The 16600-nt window shown below is 32.9% G+C and overlaps 2 protein-coding genes across 2 annotated transcripts; one reads left to right on the top strand and one right to left on the bottom strand.

The window, feature by feature from the left end:
• The first annotated feature begins 2747 nt into the window (after positions 1 to 2747).
• Positions 2748 to 6210, top strand: LOC120073755 (IQ domain-containing protein IQM3-like). The gene is made up of 9 exons (XM_039026582.2): positions 2748 to 3351; positions 3438 to 3552; positions 3637 to 3702; positions 3795 to 3883; positions 4628 to 4715; positions 4855 to 5001; positions 5081 to 5173; positions 5324 to 5425; positions 5544 to 6210. Exons 1-9 carry the CDS (start codon positions 3014 to 3016, stop codon positions 6015 to 6017), a joined length of 1512 nt encoding a protein of 503 aa, XP_038882510.2. The 5' UTR covers positions 2748 to 3013; the 3' UTR covers positions 6018 to 6210.
• On the bottom strand, positions 4769 to 16570 carry LOC120073754 (subtilisin-like protease SBT4.15). Its single transcript, XM_039026581.2, has 12 exons — positions 16478 to 16570; positions 16264 to 16358; positions 15029 to 15126; positions 14800 to 14946; positions 14597 to 14702; positions 9106 to 9613; positions 8054 to 8154; positions 7650 to 7868; positions 7461 to 7569; positions 7178 to 7391; positions 6262 to 7098; positions 4769 to 6169 (listed from the first exon to the last, which is right to left on the bottom strand). The coding sequence occupies exons 1-11, from the start codon at positions 16568 to 16570 to the stop codon at positions 6557 to 6559; spliced, it is 2232 nt and encodes a 743-aa protein (XP_038882509.2). The 3' UTR covers positions 4769 to 6169; positions 6262 to 6556.
• Positions 16571 to 16600: the final 30 nt, after the last annotated feature.

Raw genomic sequence — 16600 nt, 5'->3', positions numbered from 1 at the left:
GAGGTAACTCATTCTCTCTAATAAGGTTGTTGCCCTACTTCACTATGCATCAATTCATATCGTTAGCTATTGACGTTTAAGTTTGATCTCCTTTACTTGCTCAGAATAGTTTTTTCAAAATAATCTTTTATGTTGTTTACTTTTTAACTTTTCTGTAATAATCATTTGTGGGGGATTGTTAGAAATGACCTTTGGGCTTAGGTCCATAGGAAAAGTTAAGGGGAATAGGGAGCTTTGTCCCACATGGATAGATTTGAAATTGTTTAGAGGGTATAAATACCAAGACATTCTATATCAAAGTCCAAAATGTGTTGGTTGTGGAAGTACAACTATTTTGCCACACATGCATGTTGCCGAATTTGCTACAACATTCATATGACCATTCATCTGCTTTTTGATGATTAATGAAATTAAAATTAATTTTGGGCAGTTGAGCCAACCTAAGACTTATTTTTGTTAGCCTTAAACCCAATCTATTAGTTTTTATTGCAGTAAACACCACACTGCACCATCCCAAATTAACATTTTTGTCAACACTTTTAATTTCCAAATGGAACTATATTATCCTAATTAATACCCTAAACATATCTAAATCAATAGAGTTAATGATGCATCCGTGTCAAAACACAAAAGATAAATGTTATTGAATTTTCTTAAATTTAGAAATTAAATAGAGATAATGTTAACAGATCCGTCAGTGAAATTTTACCCAAAAAAAAATTATACAAAAAGGAGAGAGACATGTCCACTAAATGAATAAGCTTAAACTAAGATGTGTATGGAAAGAGTCTAATCTCTTAAGAAAAGTTTTTTTTATTTTTCTTTTTTTTTAACCCCAACTCAAGGGGAGGAATAACGAGTCTAATCTACTCATACTTAAAAAAAAAGTTTTATTTTTCTTCTTTTTAAACCCCAACTCAAAAGGGAGGAATAAAGCCATCGTTAATAACATCCAAAATTCATCTAGAGAAACAAGTCCTAACACTTCCAATCAACTTTTGAAGTGGAAGAGACAAAATGACCAAAATCATATAGGAAATCGACAGCATAAATAACAACATATTGAGCAACTTTGATTTTGAAAACGAGCAATAAAAGAGAAAGAGATATTTCCTAATCATCCAACCACAACAAAATTCTTCACCTCAGTGAATTCTGATGAGTTGTTGTTAATCAGATTAATCACCTCCAAAGAATCAGATTCAACCTCAATATCACTGGGAATGAGAGAAAAAAAAAAAGAAAAAGAAAAGAGAGGTGATTTAGACACTCGATGATAACTTGAGCTTAAAAGAAAAGTTAGATGACAAGAGAATATTATTTATAATCAGTTTAAACATAATTTAGTGTATACAACACCTATTATTATTTTTAAAGTTAATACTTTTAGGGTAATTATTTAAAATGGTAAAACTGCTGGAAATATTTTCAAAATTATAGTGATATATATCTATATGTGTCTAATAATATCAGTGATAGAAACTATCACTGTCTGTTACTGATGATCTTTCGTTATATTTGTAAATAAGTTGACTCATTTTCTTATATTTGAAAACAGTTCATATTTTTATGAGTCGAAATTATAAATAATAATAATAAAAGGGTAATTATTTTAAATGATAAAATTGTTGAAAATATTTTTAAATATATCAAAATATCATTGTTTATTAGTGACAATATCGGTGATTAGAGTTGACAATGGGGACGGAGTGGGGTGGGGGATTCCCCATCCTCGTCCCCACAGGAGACATTTCTCCTCATCCCTACCTCTCTATCAATATCTATCATTAATAATCTAGTGATATTGTGTTATATTTATAAATAAGTTAGATTTTTTTTTTTTTTAATATTTGAGAATAATTCTAATAATAATAGTAATAATAATTAAGGATAGACATGTCAACGTATCTTCAATTGAATATAACAAAAAGTCGGTTGCATTGGAGAAAGACACTTTGTGCACTCAAAGTGGAACACTTGATACCACTTCTTTAAATGCTCCCACCCCCATTTTATGTGGATATTGTTCTTTTACTTTTTACTTTTATTTTTTATTTTTTATTTTTTTATTTTCTCTCCAATTTCAACCATACTAATATAACCAGTAATATACCATATTTTAATTTTTAGTACAATTCCTACAAGTGAGAGTATGGAGAACAGAGGTTGTAACCTTCAACTTAAAAAAAAAAAAAAAAAAAGGAAAAAACAAATTACATACTGTTAAGCTACATATTAAAAAAATATTGATACAAAAACTATGTATCATTAAATTATTGCTTTATTTTATATGACGAGGGAGCATACTACTTAAAAAAGTATAGATTTTGTTAATGGACAATATAAATTATATTGATGGATGAGTTACATTTTGTCAAATAATATTTTGAATATTGAGTCTACTTTTTCAAATAGATTGAACAACAATAATTTGACCATACATCAATATTTAGTTAATAGTTTTTAACCTTTTTCAAAGTACAATCCCATAATGGATGAATTTTAATACATTAGAGTACTATATAACACATCGAGCTTAATACATAAAACACTTTTTCATGTCTCATCTTTACATTTAATTGTTTTTTTTACAACAATACAAAAATAAGATTATTATATAATATCAAACTTTAGTACCACTCGTACTATACCTATTTTTTTTTTCAGTACATTTCAATCACACAACAAAAACAATTATATATATATATATTAAAGAAAAGAAAGAGTTTGCCTAAACAACCTAGGAGGCAACTATGGAATTTATTATTGTTATATTTTCTAAAAGGATTGTAATTGAATAAATGCATTAAAAGTGAAAAAGAAATAGTTAGGTGAAATATGTCAGATTTAAATAATGGAGAAGATAGCATAAAGTATTGATTCATATAAGAATAAATGCAAAGCAAAGCAAATGGTGGATCACCATCTCTAAATAGACTCTGGTTTTTCTAACGTCCAGAAAATCCAGGTTTTCATTATCTGATTGCTTCTCCAGCTCTGTTACAGTCTTTCAATGGAGGTTCAAACTCAGAGCTTCTCAACCGCCTTTGACCATGTCCCAATCACCGATAAATCTCCTTTTTCCTACTCCTTAAACCGCATTACCCTCCCATTTTCCTCTCCCCGGACGGAAATGCCCCATTCCCCTACCGCCGTCGATTCCACCTCCCTTCGAAATGGCATTCCCTCCACATCTAGCGCCGATGGGGCCTTTCCTCCCTTCGCCCTGAACTCCTCTCCCATCGAATCTCTGAGGGAGCCGACAGCTGCCTTGAAACTCCAGAAGGTCTATAGAAGCTACCGCACTCGCCGGAGGTTGGCCGATTCCGCTGTTGTGGCCGAAGAACTCTGGTAACCCACATTTTGCCTTTTGGGTATTTCTGTTCTGTTTTTCTTTTGATCGTGGAAAATGTTTAATGAGGATTTGTGGTCTGAAGGTGGAGAGCTATAGACTATGCCAGACTGAATCACAGTACTATTTCTTTCTTCAATTTCTCTAAACCTGAAACTGCAGCTTCTCGATGGAGTCGAATCATGTTAAATGCTTCAAAGGTATGAATCCAATAGGAAGCGATCTTCTCTGGGCTTGGTTCACTTTTCACATTGGTGAAGCTTTTTTGGACATTTTTTTTGCAGGTGGGCAAGGGATTGTCGAAGGATGGAAAAGCACAGAAGTTAGCCTTTCAGCATTGGATCGAAGCCGTAATTCACATCTCTACTATTGAATTCCATTATCTCTGGAAATGGGTTTCTCTTCTCTCTGTTTTTTTCCCCTAAGCAATTTTGGTTTGCAGATTGATCCACGGCATCGATACGGGCATAACTTGCATCTGTACTACGAAGAGTGGTGTAGAGGTGACGCCGGTCAACCTTTTTTCTATTGGTGAGAAAGATTTGCTCAACATGCTTGATACTTGAAAAATCTCTCAATCTTGCTTTCCTAATTGTTTTTCTTGCTGATCACTAGAAAAGTTGTCTTTGAGTTAGAGCTCTAATAAATCCCAGTAACATTATTTGTTTTTCAATTAATTTTGATTTCCACTCGTTGGACTTTCACATATTTCAAGCTCCAAATATTAGTGTTGATATAATATTAAATTTACTTCACCTATTATCTTAAACTTTTAGATGGGTGGTATAATACTTTCAAACTTTGTTTTTACTTGGTTTTGTTAGACTATAATTTCCGCTGAGAATTTCTATTGTGATATGCTTTTTTAAAGAGATATTACGTGTTCAATCACATGGTTTTCTTGCACAATTTACACCAAAAAAGTTATGATGTTCTAACAACATTTAATCATTCCTCTTATTTGTGGACTTGAAAATTTGTAGAAGATCCAATAAGTGGAAATCAATATTAATAATTAAAAACGAAGAAAATGACACTAGGAGTTTGAATACATAACCTCTTGCTCTGATACCATGTTAAATCACTGACTGGCTAACTGAAAAGCTTAAAGTTGATGGGTTAAAGTATATGCTTAGTTTGATTATGACCAAGCAAGTTTTATGTAAAAATATTTGGTAAGAATGTCTATGGATTTTTCCATTCCTGTTGCCATACGTTTCAGCGATAATGTTTGCTAATTAATGGATCATCATATTATTATATTTCACTGTACAGGCTGGATGTAGGAGATGGAAAGGATTTAGAACTAAACGAGTGCCCGAGATCGAAACTCCGGCAGCAATGTATTGTGTATCTTGGACCTGTAAGTACTTTTATCAACTATAATTTTTAAAATTCAGATAAGTTCTTTCCTACTGAAGAAAAAGGCCGACTCAAATACTTATTCCTTTTTCTTTTGTTTCAACAACGATTGAGTAACACATTGTCAAGGTTGTTTTCAGCAAGAGAGGGAAAATTACGAATACATAATTCTGCATGGCAAAATTATCCACAAACAATCTGGAAAACTCTTGGACACAAACAAAGGATCTCGAGGAGCAAAGTGGATATTTGTCATGTGCACTGCCAAGAAACTTTATGCTGGTGAAGTGAGAATTTCAACACATGTTGCCTTCATATTTTGTTTCCTAGCAATGAAATTAATAACACCATGCCAATGTCTTGCAGAAGATAAAGGGAATGTTCCATCACTCTAGCTTCTTGGCCGGGGGTGCAACATTAGCTGCTGGAAGGCTGGCAACCGAGGACGGAGTTCTTAAGGTAGGGAATGTACATTGTACATATATGCTTGCAGTGTTCTAGTTGTAGAGACATGAGTTATGCTTATCTTCCTCCCACTCTAATGCTCAGATTTAGAATGTCAGTTTCAAGGCTTAGTGTTCTGATGTTAATGGTTTTGTTGTTGGTTAGACCATATCAGCATACAGTGGACATTATCGGCCAACAGACGTTAGTCTTGTCAGTTTCTTATCCTTTCTTCATGAGAATGGAGTAAATCTCGATGAAGTTAAGGTATTTATAATTTAGGGGTTTTTGTTACTCTGAGAATTCCAAAATTGTGGGAATATAAACCTGATAAAGATGATTCGAAGTCATGATCAGCTTTTCGCCTTTCTATTGTTGTCTTTAGATCTACAAGGCCAGTGAAGATTCTGAAAGCTATAACCATGAAGGTGGAGGCAACTTTGAAGGTTCTCCTAAAGGCGAAACCCTTGAGGAAGATGAGAATTATATAACATCATGCCAATTAGCTGAAGTTTCCAAAACTGAAAACAAAACAGAATACCAAAGGACATTATCTGGAGGTCTGCCGAGTCCAAGAGCTGAAGTCCCTACGACTGCCATATTGCAGAGGATAAATTCCAAGAAAACAGCAAAATCATATCAACTGGGGCATCAACTCTCACTTAAGTGGACAACAGGAGCTGGTCCGAGAATTGGTTGTGTCGCCGACTATCCTGTGGAACTTAGAGTACAAGCCTTAGAGTTTGTTAATCTAACTCCAACAGTTCCCACAACACAAGGTCCAAATGTTGCATTACCTGCTGTAAATTGCCCTTCTGAACTCTGCAATGGCTATCAGGATCATTCCTCTGAAAAGTAAATTAATATTCCCTTGCTTCCTATGGTTAATGCTTAATATATAGTATGCATTGTACTAAGTAGATATCTATCTGCTATCCATTCTCACCTTTTCGTGGGCGAATGTTGAATCCTTATCGATATTGTAATGCCTCTCCCAACACTTTTGCTGTCCTGAGATATAAATACGAAAACGTAATGAAATCTTTACCTCATGCAAACCTGTAGATTTTTTGAAAGTGTAATTTACCGAGGTGATAGCTTACCTATGACCGGTTCATGATTTTGTGTTGCAAAACTATGCAAAAGACACCACTAAGGTACAAAATATAAAATCTTCATGAACTTTCATTAGAGCAGTGCAATCGTTAGCCATTGTAACTTTCTCCATGCCCTCTCTCGTGTAAACTAAGAAAACAAAGTACCACTTGTTGGACAAAAAGGAATGAAGAGGATAAATTCATCAATCATTATTTACAAGGAAAATTAATCGTGACGTTAATACCAAAAACAAAACCCGCAGCTGATCATCCAGATTTCTACCAAAGACTATATCAAAACTTAGTTCAATTGCCTGTAGATAAGGATATTGCTTCTAACTATGTGTTTAGAATCGTTCCATTCAAGTAAAGCTGATTGAGTCCGTGTTCCTTCTGGCATAGGTTTTCCCTTCACCACAACTTTAAATGTCTTCGTTTCATGTAACTTAACAAAATTTAGGGTGTCTGGAAAAACTTTGACAGATAAGCCATCTGGGGATGATATATTTGCCCTGTACAACGATGCACCATACCCGACATGAGTCACTGTTCGATAAAACACTGCCTTGATGGCAGATCTAGGATCTGAGAGCTGTTTGTGCATTGTAGGGTAGTTGAGACCATCGGTTCCTTGTGCAGGCTTGATCTTGGAGCAGTTATACTTCTTGTTACCATCAAGTAGGCCAATTGTTGTGCTGTTGTAGCCTTCTTTGCAGAGGAAAGAGATGTAGGAGTTGAACGAGATATTGTAAACAAGGCCAGGATGCACTGCCTTGGTTGGATTTATTTGTCCTGCTCCAGAGCTGAGCACAACGTCCTCGGATTTGATCTTCATTGGAGTTGCTAGAATTTATCAGGAAAAACCAGATTTAGTCAGGCTTGAACATTAGCTGATAGAAATACGGTGACATGAAAGACTCACCTGTAGTCATGAGAGCAGACTTGACTGCAGCCGGAGACCAATCGGGGTGGAATGACTTAACATATGCAGCAGCCGCCGTGGCATGAGGACAGGCCATGGATGTACCTGACATTACAGTGAAAAAACTATATCTAATGTCTGACATATCTCCTGTCAAACTTGCTAGTTTTGTATAAGCAGCCAAGATGTCAATCCCTGGTGCAGAAAGATCAGGCTACCCATAGAAACTTAGTCTTGTTTCTAAGAATAGAGAAATCAAAGAGACATTTGTTTTGTGTTATACCTTGAGAATGTTACTACTGATAAACTGAGGCCCTCTAGATGAGAAAGAGGCAACAAAAGGAGCATCAACTTTGACAGTTCTACTCTTATAAATGACAGCTTTAGGATTCCTGTGTTCATTGAGTCAATAAAATTAACAAAAAGGAGCAGGAATTCTGAGAGTTCCCACACAAAAAAGATAGAAGCATACTTGGTGGAGTTGATATAAAGATCAATAAGTTTGCCAGAGACAGAAGGGATGGCAACCCCAGGAAGAAGCAAAATGGAGGAATATTCACTTTGTTGTTGAGTGAGTTGAATGACTCCAGTGCCTCCTAAGGATTTGATGTAGGGATCTGTGTAAGTTTTCAAGCAATATACAATCTTTCCCTTCACCTTGCTCTGGCTTATAGCTTCTGGATCACAGGCACTGTCATCACATTTCAACTTTAATGAAAAATAAAGAACGTTTTGAATGTGAGCCTACTCAATTAGCATAAAACATATACTCTCTACCTCTTGGTCGAGGTTCGAATCTCTTGACCGGCATATTGTTTAACTAAAAATTTAATATATATATATATATATATATATATATATGTATATATTTAATACCTTGCATTTCCTTGATAGGGTGTGCCATTGTTGGAGGCTTTGGCACCGCTTGTAAGAGAGTACATTTGTTTCTTTGGCGAGAAAGTGTTGATGGAAAATCCCTACCAAAATTTTATTTGCTTTTCACTTCATTAAATCAGCATATTTGGATTATTCATACAGGTTTGCATATATCCAAAATAATAACATGATCTTCAAGTAAATTCTAAGAAAACTAGAACAACATTTTATAATTTCTAAAATAAACCAAATAAGGCCTAAAATAAATTTTAAAAAAATAAGAAAAAAAAACAAGACTCCAATATTTAAAACAACATGAGAGAATCAGTATAAGTAGAAAAATGAGAAAACATTACTCTTGACGTACTTGAATCATAAGTTTTATAGGAGTTGAATATCTTAGGCGTAAATGTTTGGATTTCTATGTGTTTGAATATAAGGCTCAAAAATCAAATATTGTGTTTGTTTTAAAATTTTTATGGAGAATTCTATTCAACTAAGTAATTAATTAAATGTAAGATAATTAATGCAATAATAAATTAATAAATACATTATTTTATATATTCCTAGTATAAAATTCTCACTTATATATAGAAGGTATTAGAAAATTAAATATTTTGAATGGATTTTCATCAGAATAATAGTATCATAAAGTATTAGAGATTTGAATCTTAGTTTGGTGAAAAGCCGTGTCAAAACTAATTATTACCTAGTTATGCTCACTAGGAAAAATCCAAGCTTCACCTAGATTTTTTTTGTTGTTGCAATTATTCACCATGAATTGTATGTATTAATTAATTGACTGACTTTATATTATTATTACCTTGCATTCATGGTTCGAAGCCTTCTAATTCCTATAGTAAAATAAAATGTAAATACTACTTCACTAAAAAAATGTAGTGGATTCATATAATATAAGTAATGTAAACTAAAAATAATTTACTTCAATTTACAGCATATAAAGTAATTTTATAAAGAGAAAATATTTTCAGTAAATTCAATTTTAAAAAAATTACACAAAATATTTTAGAGAAAGAGGGACAGAGACTCACGGTAAATTTGTTGCCATTACCGAGTTTAAAAGCGGTGACGAATCGTCTATCAATGGCCGTAGCAGCGACGGTCATAATCCAAGGCGCCACATTTTCGACGGTGGACAATTCAGGGCCGTCGTTGCCGGCGGCGCAGGACGTTAAAATTCCCTTCTTCATGGCATGGAAAGCCCCAATTGCTTGGCCGTCCCTGAAGAAATCCATGGGCGGGGAGCCTATGGAGACGGAAATCAAATCGACGCCGTCGGCGATGGCCTGATCGAAGCCAGCAAGAACGTCCATTTCGCTGCAGAAAATATTCCAACACACTTTGTAGACTGCAATTCGAGCTGAAGGCACGCCGCCGCGTGCCGTTCCTTTGGCCAGGCCGTACAAGCTCGCCCCCTCCACCGTCGATCCTGCCACCGTCGACGCCGTGTGAGAGCCATGCCCCTCCGTGTCTGCCACGCTCGACTCTGGATATTGGCTTACGTTGTCCAGATCGAAGTAGCTTGCGCCGATCACTTTGCTGTTCCATGGTAAATTAAAAAAAAAAAAGAGAAAACTTAGATAGCTGTCTCCATCTTTTGCCGCCAGCCACGTGGCAAAAATCTATTTGATTAGATTTTTATTGATCTTATAATATAAAACATTTTATCTAAACTAAACTCTGTTATATCAACGTTTTTCTCTCTGTTTTTTTTTTTGTCATAAAACTCCATGAGTGTCATGTAGAAGAAACCCTTTCTCTCACTCTTTTTATTTTCTTTCATAAAACTCTGTAAGCGTCTTACAGAAAAACCCAAAGCACACTTCATCTTTAATTTTCTTATTTTTCTTTCTTTTTGGTTGACTTCTCAAATTGTATGTAGTTCTCAGACTAAAGACTTCTCACAGGCACTTTCTAAGGTGTTTTACTAGTGTTTACCTCAGTCTATGTCCATGTGGGTTCATTTTTGTTTCTCATTCTTGGACTAAAATTTGTTTCTCATTTTTATTCAATTGCTCAAAGATTTGGAGAAGAAAATAATATTTTGGTAGAAAATAATGATGGAAGCAATATAGAGGATTCAAGTTTAAAGGGAGATAATGTAGTAGAAACACTTGAAATTAAGATAAAGCCTATAGTTGGTCATCCTCGTAATCGAATGAAAGATCCACTTGAAAAGAGGAGACAAACAAAATGTGAAATCGAACAAAGTTTCTTCCTCATCAAACTACATTATAACCCTCCGATAGGTACCAAAATAATATGTCATATATTCACTCAATTCTAGAGTAAATGCATTTTGTTATTCTAATGATTATTTTTTCAATTAGAAAAATATTATAGAAAAAGATGCCCAGACAATAGTGTGTTGTCGATTACAAACCAACAAACAATATCTATGGATATACAAAACAACTTGTTATTCGCTCAATTACTTGAGGTGGGTCTCTTCACTTAAAAGTTTGAAAAGTTGGAAAAGAGGGAAACGTAAATCATTATTTTTAGCCTAACATAACCGACGTTAGCTCTGACAAAAAGTATATTATTAAAAAAAAAACATAATTTATAGGCCAATAAATGTTTGACACGTGGCTCAACTGCAAAAGATAGAAGCAGCCTAGTCTGCACCTAAGTTTTACTCTTCAAAAAATCAACCCGTCAATTATTTTTGAACTCTTTGACTTTACATGGTAAGGTAAAAATACCATTCTATCCTTTGTTACTTCAAGTTTGAGAGTGGGTAAAGTAGGTAAAAAGAGAAATTTTGTAATTTGTCATTCCCTTTACAAAAAGGACAACCTCTTTTTTTAACGCAAAAGAAAAAAAAAATCATTTTTTATAAAAACAAAAATTATTCATCCAACAATTTTTATTGGACATAGCCCTAGGCTGCACAGAGATATGTACAACCTAGGGAGCATCTAATTTCATGGGCAAAGCAGGTTAACGAGCATAAACATGGATAGATTTAGTATAGACCCAGGGAGCTCGAACCCCCCTCAATTTTATGCTATACATACATACATATATATATATATATATATATACACACACACTATTAATATGAGTAGCTAGCCCAGTAAAAAATCTGGTTTCTGGCTCCTTAAGCCCCTTTTTCATTTGGGCCATTGAAAATGGTCTTCTAAAAGAAGTTTCCATATTTTTATTAGGACTAGTTGAATAAATGAAATTCAAGCGCAAAATAATAGAATAATAGCACAAGAATAAAATAATTGGATATGTATAACAAAAAAAAGGCCCAACCATCATTTTGCTCGCTTCTTCCGATTTTCTCAAATTAAAAGCTATCACTAATAGCAACTATTAGTGATAGCCACTGATAGCTGCTATCAGCTACTAACACTGATAGCTTCTATCAATTGCTATCACTGGTAGTTGCTATCAGTTGTAGCATTCAATTTGAGAAATATAAATATAATCTTGAAATATTAGCTTTTAATTTCCTATCAGTTATCAGTGACTATCATTGATTCACTTTCATCAATTGGAATCAGCCTTGAAATATTAACACTTAAGGCTATCAGTGGCTGTCAATGATAGATTTATAAGTAGTTATCAACTTTGAAAGAAAACCAATAACTTTGAAAGATTAAGCCACACCACTGATGGAAAATTATTAGTGGTTATCACTGATAAACTTTCATAAATGACTATCAACTTTGAAAGATTAACACATTAACTATCACTAATGATCTTTTATCATGGCTATCACTAATAGCAGCTCTCAATCACTATCATTGATAAACTTTCATCAATTAGAATCAACCTTGAAATATTAACACTTAAATCTAAAAATGGTTGACTTCTATAATAGGTTATCAACTTTGAAAGAAACTCGATATATAAATATCACCTAGGTTTTATCACTGATATCACTAATATCACTCATATCGTGGTTATCAATGATAGCTTCTTTCACTGATAACATCACTGATAAGATGCTATTAATGATCTCATTGATATCATGCTATCAATGATCTCTCTATCACCGACAACGTGCTATTAATGATAGTTTTTGATCACCGATAATGTGCTATTAGTGGTAGCTTCTGTCACCGATAACGTGCTATTAGTGGCAGCTTCTATCATCGATAATGTGCTATTAGTGTTACCTTCTATCACCGATAATATATTAGCAGTGGTAGCTTCTATGAATGATAGCCACTGATTACCTTTTTACCCCTTTCTTATCATTCACATACATTTGTACGGTTGCTTTTCTTTTAGATTCTTCTCAAGGGCACTTCTGTAAACTAGTGAACAGATAAACCAAACCCTTTTTCTTCGTTTGATTTTTTCCACTGGAATTAATTAGGTGTTTTTTTTCCTTTCGAAGATAATCTTTTCGTTGGAAAATGACTTGACTGACCTCAGGTTTTGTCCGTTGGTGTTCATTTTAAGCCATTAAGTTGCCCATGAGACAAACTGGTATAATCTGGCTTCAGAGAAGTTTGGACTCTGACTGCCTGAGAGTTATATTTCACCAATATAACTGCTATGGTCGGGTCGTCGTTCCGCCAGGTTTACTATTCGTTCGATGCTTCGTTTCCATTGCTTATTAATGAACTACAAGTTGAACTCTTCATATCATTGATGTAACTAATATCTACCTAAGGCAAATCATTGATAACTGCTATCAGTGGCTATCTCTTACTATCATTAATAGACCTTTATCAATGATTATCAACTTTGATTAACACTCAAAGCTATCAATGGATATCACTGATAATCTTATATCATGGAAATCACTTATGCTTCTATAAGTGGTTATTAACTTTAAAAGATTAACACTTAAAGTTATCAGCGATAGAAAGCTATGAGCAGCTATCACTGATAGACTTCTACCAGTGATTATCAATTTTGGAGATTAAGACTTTAAAGCCATTAGTTTCTATCACTGATGAACTTTTATTAGTGGCTATCAACTTTAATTAGCTATCATTGTTTATTAACTAAATTATTCAGATTCAAACAATGCCCTCCACTAATACTTCATCTTGTGTTGGTTTCTCTGTTTATAATGATGATTGATCATGATTATTTGATTATCAATAGTTATCAGTGGCTACCAACCAATAGACTTCTATTAGTTATTATCAACTTTCAAAGATTAAGATTTAAAACTATAAGTGATAGAAGTCTATCATTGCCTATCACTGATAGACTTTTTATCACATGCTATCAACTTTGAAGAACTATAAACTTTGAAAAATTGACCCATTAAAATTATAAGTAATGGAAGTCTATGAGTGATTATCAACATTGAAATATTAACACTTCCAGCTATAAGTGATAGAAAGTTTCATAATGGCATGAAAATCAACATAAATTACCAAAGTAGAAGAAGCAATACATAAAAATTTGTTACTTCCACTATTAACAATAGTAGAAGGCCCTTCCATAATTTCAAATTGCTCCAAAAAAAAATTATGATGGACTTCTATATATTATTATCGTGATAGACTCTTATCATATATATAATTAATATCACTGATATCTATCTAACTTCTATCATCGATATCACTAATACATGAATATCACTAAAATCTACCTAAATCCTATCACTAACATCACTGATACATGGATATCACTAACATCTACCCAAGTTTTATTATTGATGGATTTCAATCAATAATTGAAGAATATCATGAGCTATCAGTAGAGTTCAATGAAATTAAAGGTTATCACTGATATCACCGATAAACTTCAACCATTGTGAACTCACTTTCTGGGTGAGAAAAGGAAAAAGAAATGAAGAAAGAAAGAAAGAAAGATTTTGAAAGTCCAATCAAACATACACACCTTCAAGTGGCGAAAAACCCCAAAATTGAGGAAAGCCGGAAGAAATCAAATAAGATAAGTAGAAGAGCGAGAGTGGTGGGAGAAAATACGGAGAAAATGAAAATGGAAAGATATAATTATTGGAGTGAAAATAGGAAATTAAAACCCAAACGAGCTTCTTGTAAGTCTAAATTAAAATGACCCGAATACAGAATCAGAAAAAAAATAAATGAAAGAAGAAAAATAATTTATGCTTTCCTTAAAAAAAAAATAAAAATGAAGGAATGCTACAAAGACGGAATAAAAAAAATAAATAAATAAGGAAGAAGAAGAAAACGAGAATCGTGCACCAACACAAACATGAAATTGAAAGAAGGGCCAAAATTGGAAAAGAAAAAGAAAAAAGAATAGAGTGGACAAAATCTACAATATACACAATTAGTTTTGAGAAGTACTACAGATGTAAAATTAAAAAACCACAGCTAACCATTATAAATTTCCTTTCTATTACATCTTTAAAGAAATCCATGTAATATAAAAGTAACAAACAAATTATTAATATTTTCCTTTGACATTTTTAAATAGACAAATGTGAATATAATTTAAATAGTAAGTATTATAACTCGTTTAAAAGGTGTATTTTTATCAAAAATATATTTGAACAATATCCATTGTCATCTGATATTTTCATTAACATAGAGAGAGAAGGAAGAAATGTACTTGTTGCAAGCTGTGAAGTTGGGTCCAGTGACACATTTGCCTTTCCATTTAGGGGGAGGTGGACCATAGCCTTCATCGCTGAAACTAGGACTGTCAATCCAAATCCCTAAACATCAGTTAATAAAACTAAATTAAGATTAATAATTCCATTAATTTATAAAGAAGTAATTTAAATTTCTAATGAAAGAGAAGAGATGAGACACCCGTATCCAAAACAGCGACAGTGAGATTAGACTCAATTTTAGGATTGCGTTTAGAATAACGATGATTTAATCCCAAAAAGTCCCAGGATCTTGTCGTCACAACTCTCTGCTTTCTGCTCTCAAACACCGAAACCACACCCTCCTCATCTGTCCAACAATTAAAACGACATGTCGAACAATAATAATTTGTTTATTTATTTATTATATACAATTTGAATTAATTATTTACTTGACAGCTTCGTGGCTTCGTGAGGCAAAAGTCTTGCGGCGAATCCATTGAAGCTCTTTCCATAGCTGTAGATTCTCGACTCTCTCGCTATCTTTTCACTGCCAATCATTATATTACCAAATCTTTAAGTCCTAATTAAATTCCATTTTATTTTAACACATGCTTGAATTTATGAAACTTCGGTTGGATTATGAAAATGTACGTTCATATAAAACTCAATTGACATTCGAGTGCGCTGCAATATATTTATTTGTATTTGAAAACTAGATTTGTATGACGTGTTTAGAAAAATACCAATATTGAGTTTAGTTTACATTTGACATCTAGGTTTCAAAACGAGACCGTTTTATTTTGGAGTTTTATATTTAAATTTTCATCTAGTTCTTAGGTTTTGATATTTTACATTTTTACCCTCAAATTATTACTAATATTCACTTTGGTCTTTTCTCAATACTTCTTGCTAAAAAAACCTCACTTGGATCTTTACTCTTTGGATCAATTTAATTGAGATGTTCAAATATACCTTCTGATCTATTATTCCTACGTTTCTTGCTAGAAAAACTCATGTTAGTCTTTTGCATTAATTTTTAATTAATGAATTAAAAATTATTGTGATATGAAATTTTTTAATTAATTTAAATAGTAACGAAAAATTAGTGAAAACTAATTAAATTCTTTTCAAATGATTAATAGACACTAACATCAATGACTGAAAGTGAGTATTTTGTGAAAAATTTGTAAATCTTGAAATCTAATGATCAAATGGAAACAAATCTCATAACTCCAGAGTAAAATCAGCTAAACCAAATAAAATTAGAATAGATGAAAAATATATTTTTTTCCATATATATATTTAGTTTAATTAATAGTTTATATAACTTATGATTTTATTTTAAAAAATTATAGTATATGCACAAAATGTGGGTTTGCCTTATAATAATTCGTGTGATTAGTAAGTGAAGAGTACGAATAAATAAACCCACAAATATGAGTATAAGGTTACAGTTTCATAATTTCAAATATACATCAAATGAATCTCTCCAAAACTATCGATGAATGATGTGTGTCTTACCACGTTAAATTTGTAATACAATGGAGAGAATATTTTAAAACTCGATATGTAAAGATATATATAAAAATAAAATTAGAACTATATGAACAAAAAACATATATAAATAGAATAAAATTATATTCAAAGAAGTGAAAAAGAAAATAAAGGCAATGAAATATTATACTCTCCAATGGCGTCCAAAAGCAGGTTGTGGTGGTCATCCACCACCGTCGTCGACGGAGATCCGCCCGGCAAGTCACCCATATACACGATGTATGGCTGATCATATTGGCAAACACAAATTAAAATGAAGAAATTCTCTTAAAAATTAGATTAAAAAAAACAATGCAAAAACCTATAATATTATATGTATATGTAAAATTATGGTTTTGGTATACCTTTCTTTCATGGTGGTTTGAACCGTGGATCATAAATGAGGCAACAAGCCAAAGAAGCAATACAAATACAAAAAGATTCTCATGCAGCTTCATTTCATTAATTGTGAAGACAAAACCCTAATT

This window comes from Benincasa hispida, chromosome 3 (genome assembly GCF_027475165.1).
Source record: "Benincasa hispida cultivar pf3 chromosome 3, pf3_genome.v1.1, whole genome shotgun sequence".
NCBI classification, from domain to species: domain Eukaryota; kingdom Viridiplantae; phylum Streptophyta; class Magnoliopsida; order Cucurbitales; family Cucurbitaceae; genus Benincasa; species Benincasa hispida.
This window is presented reverse-complemented; position numbering and strand designations above follow the sequence as displayed.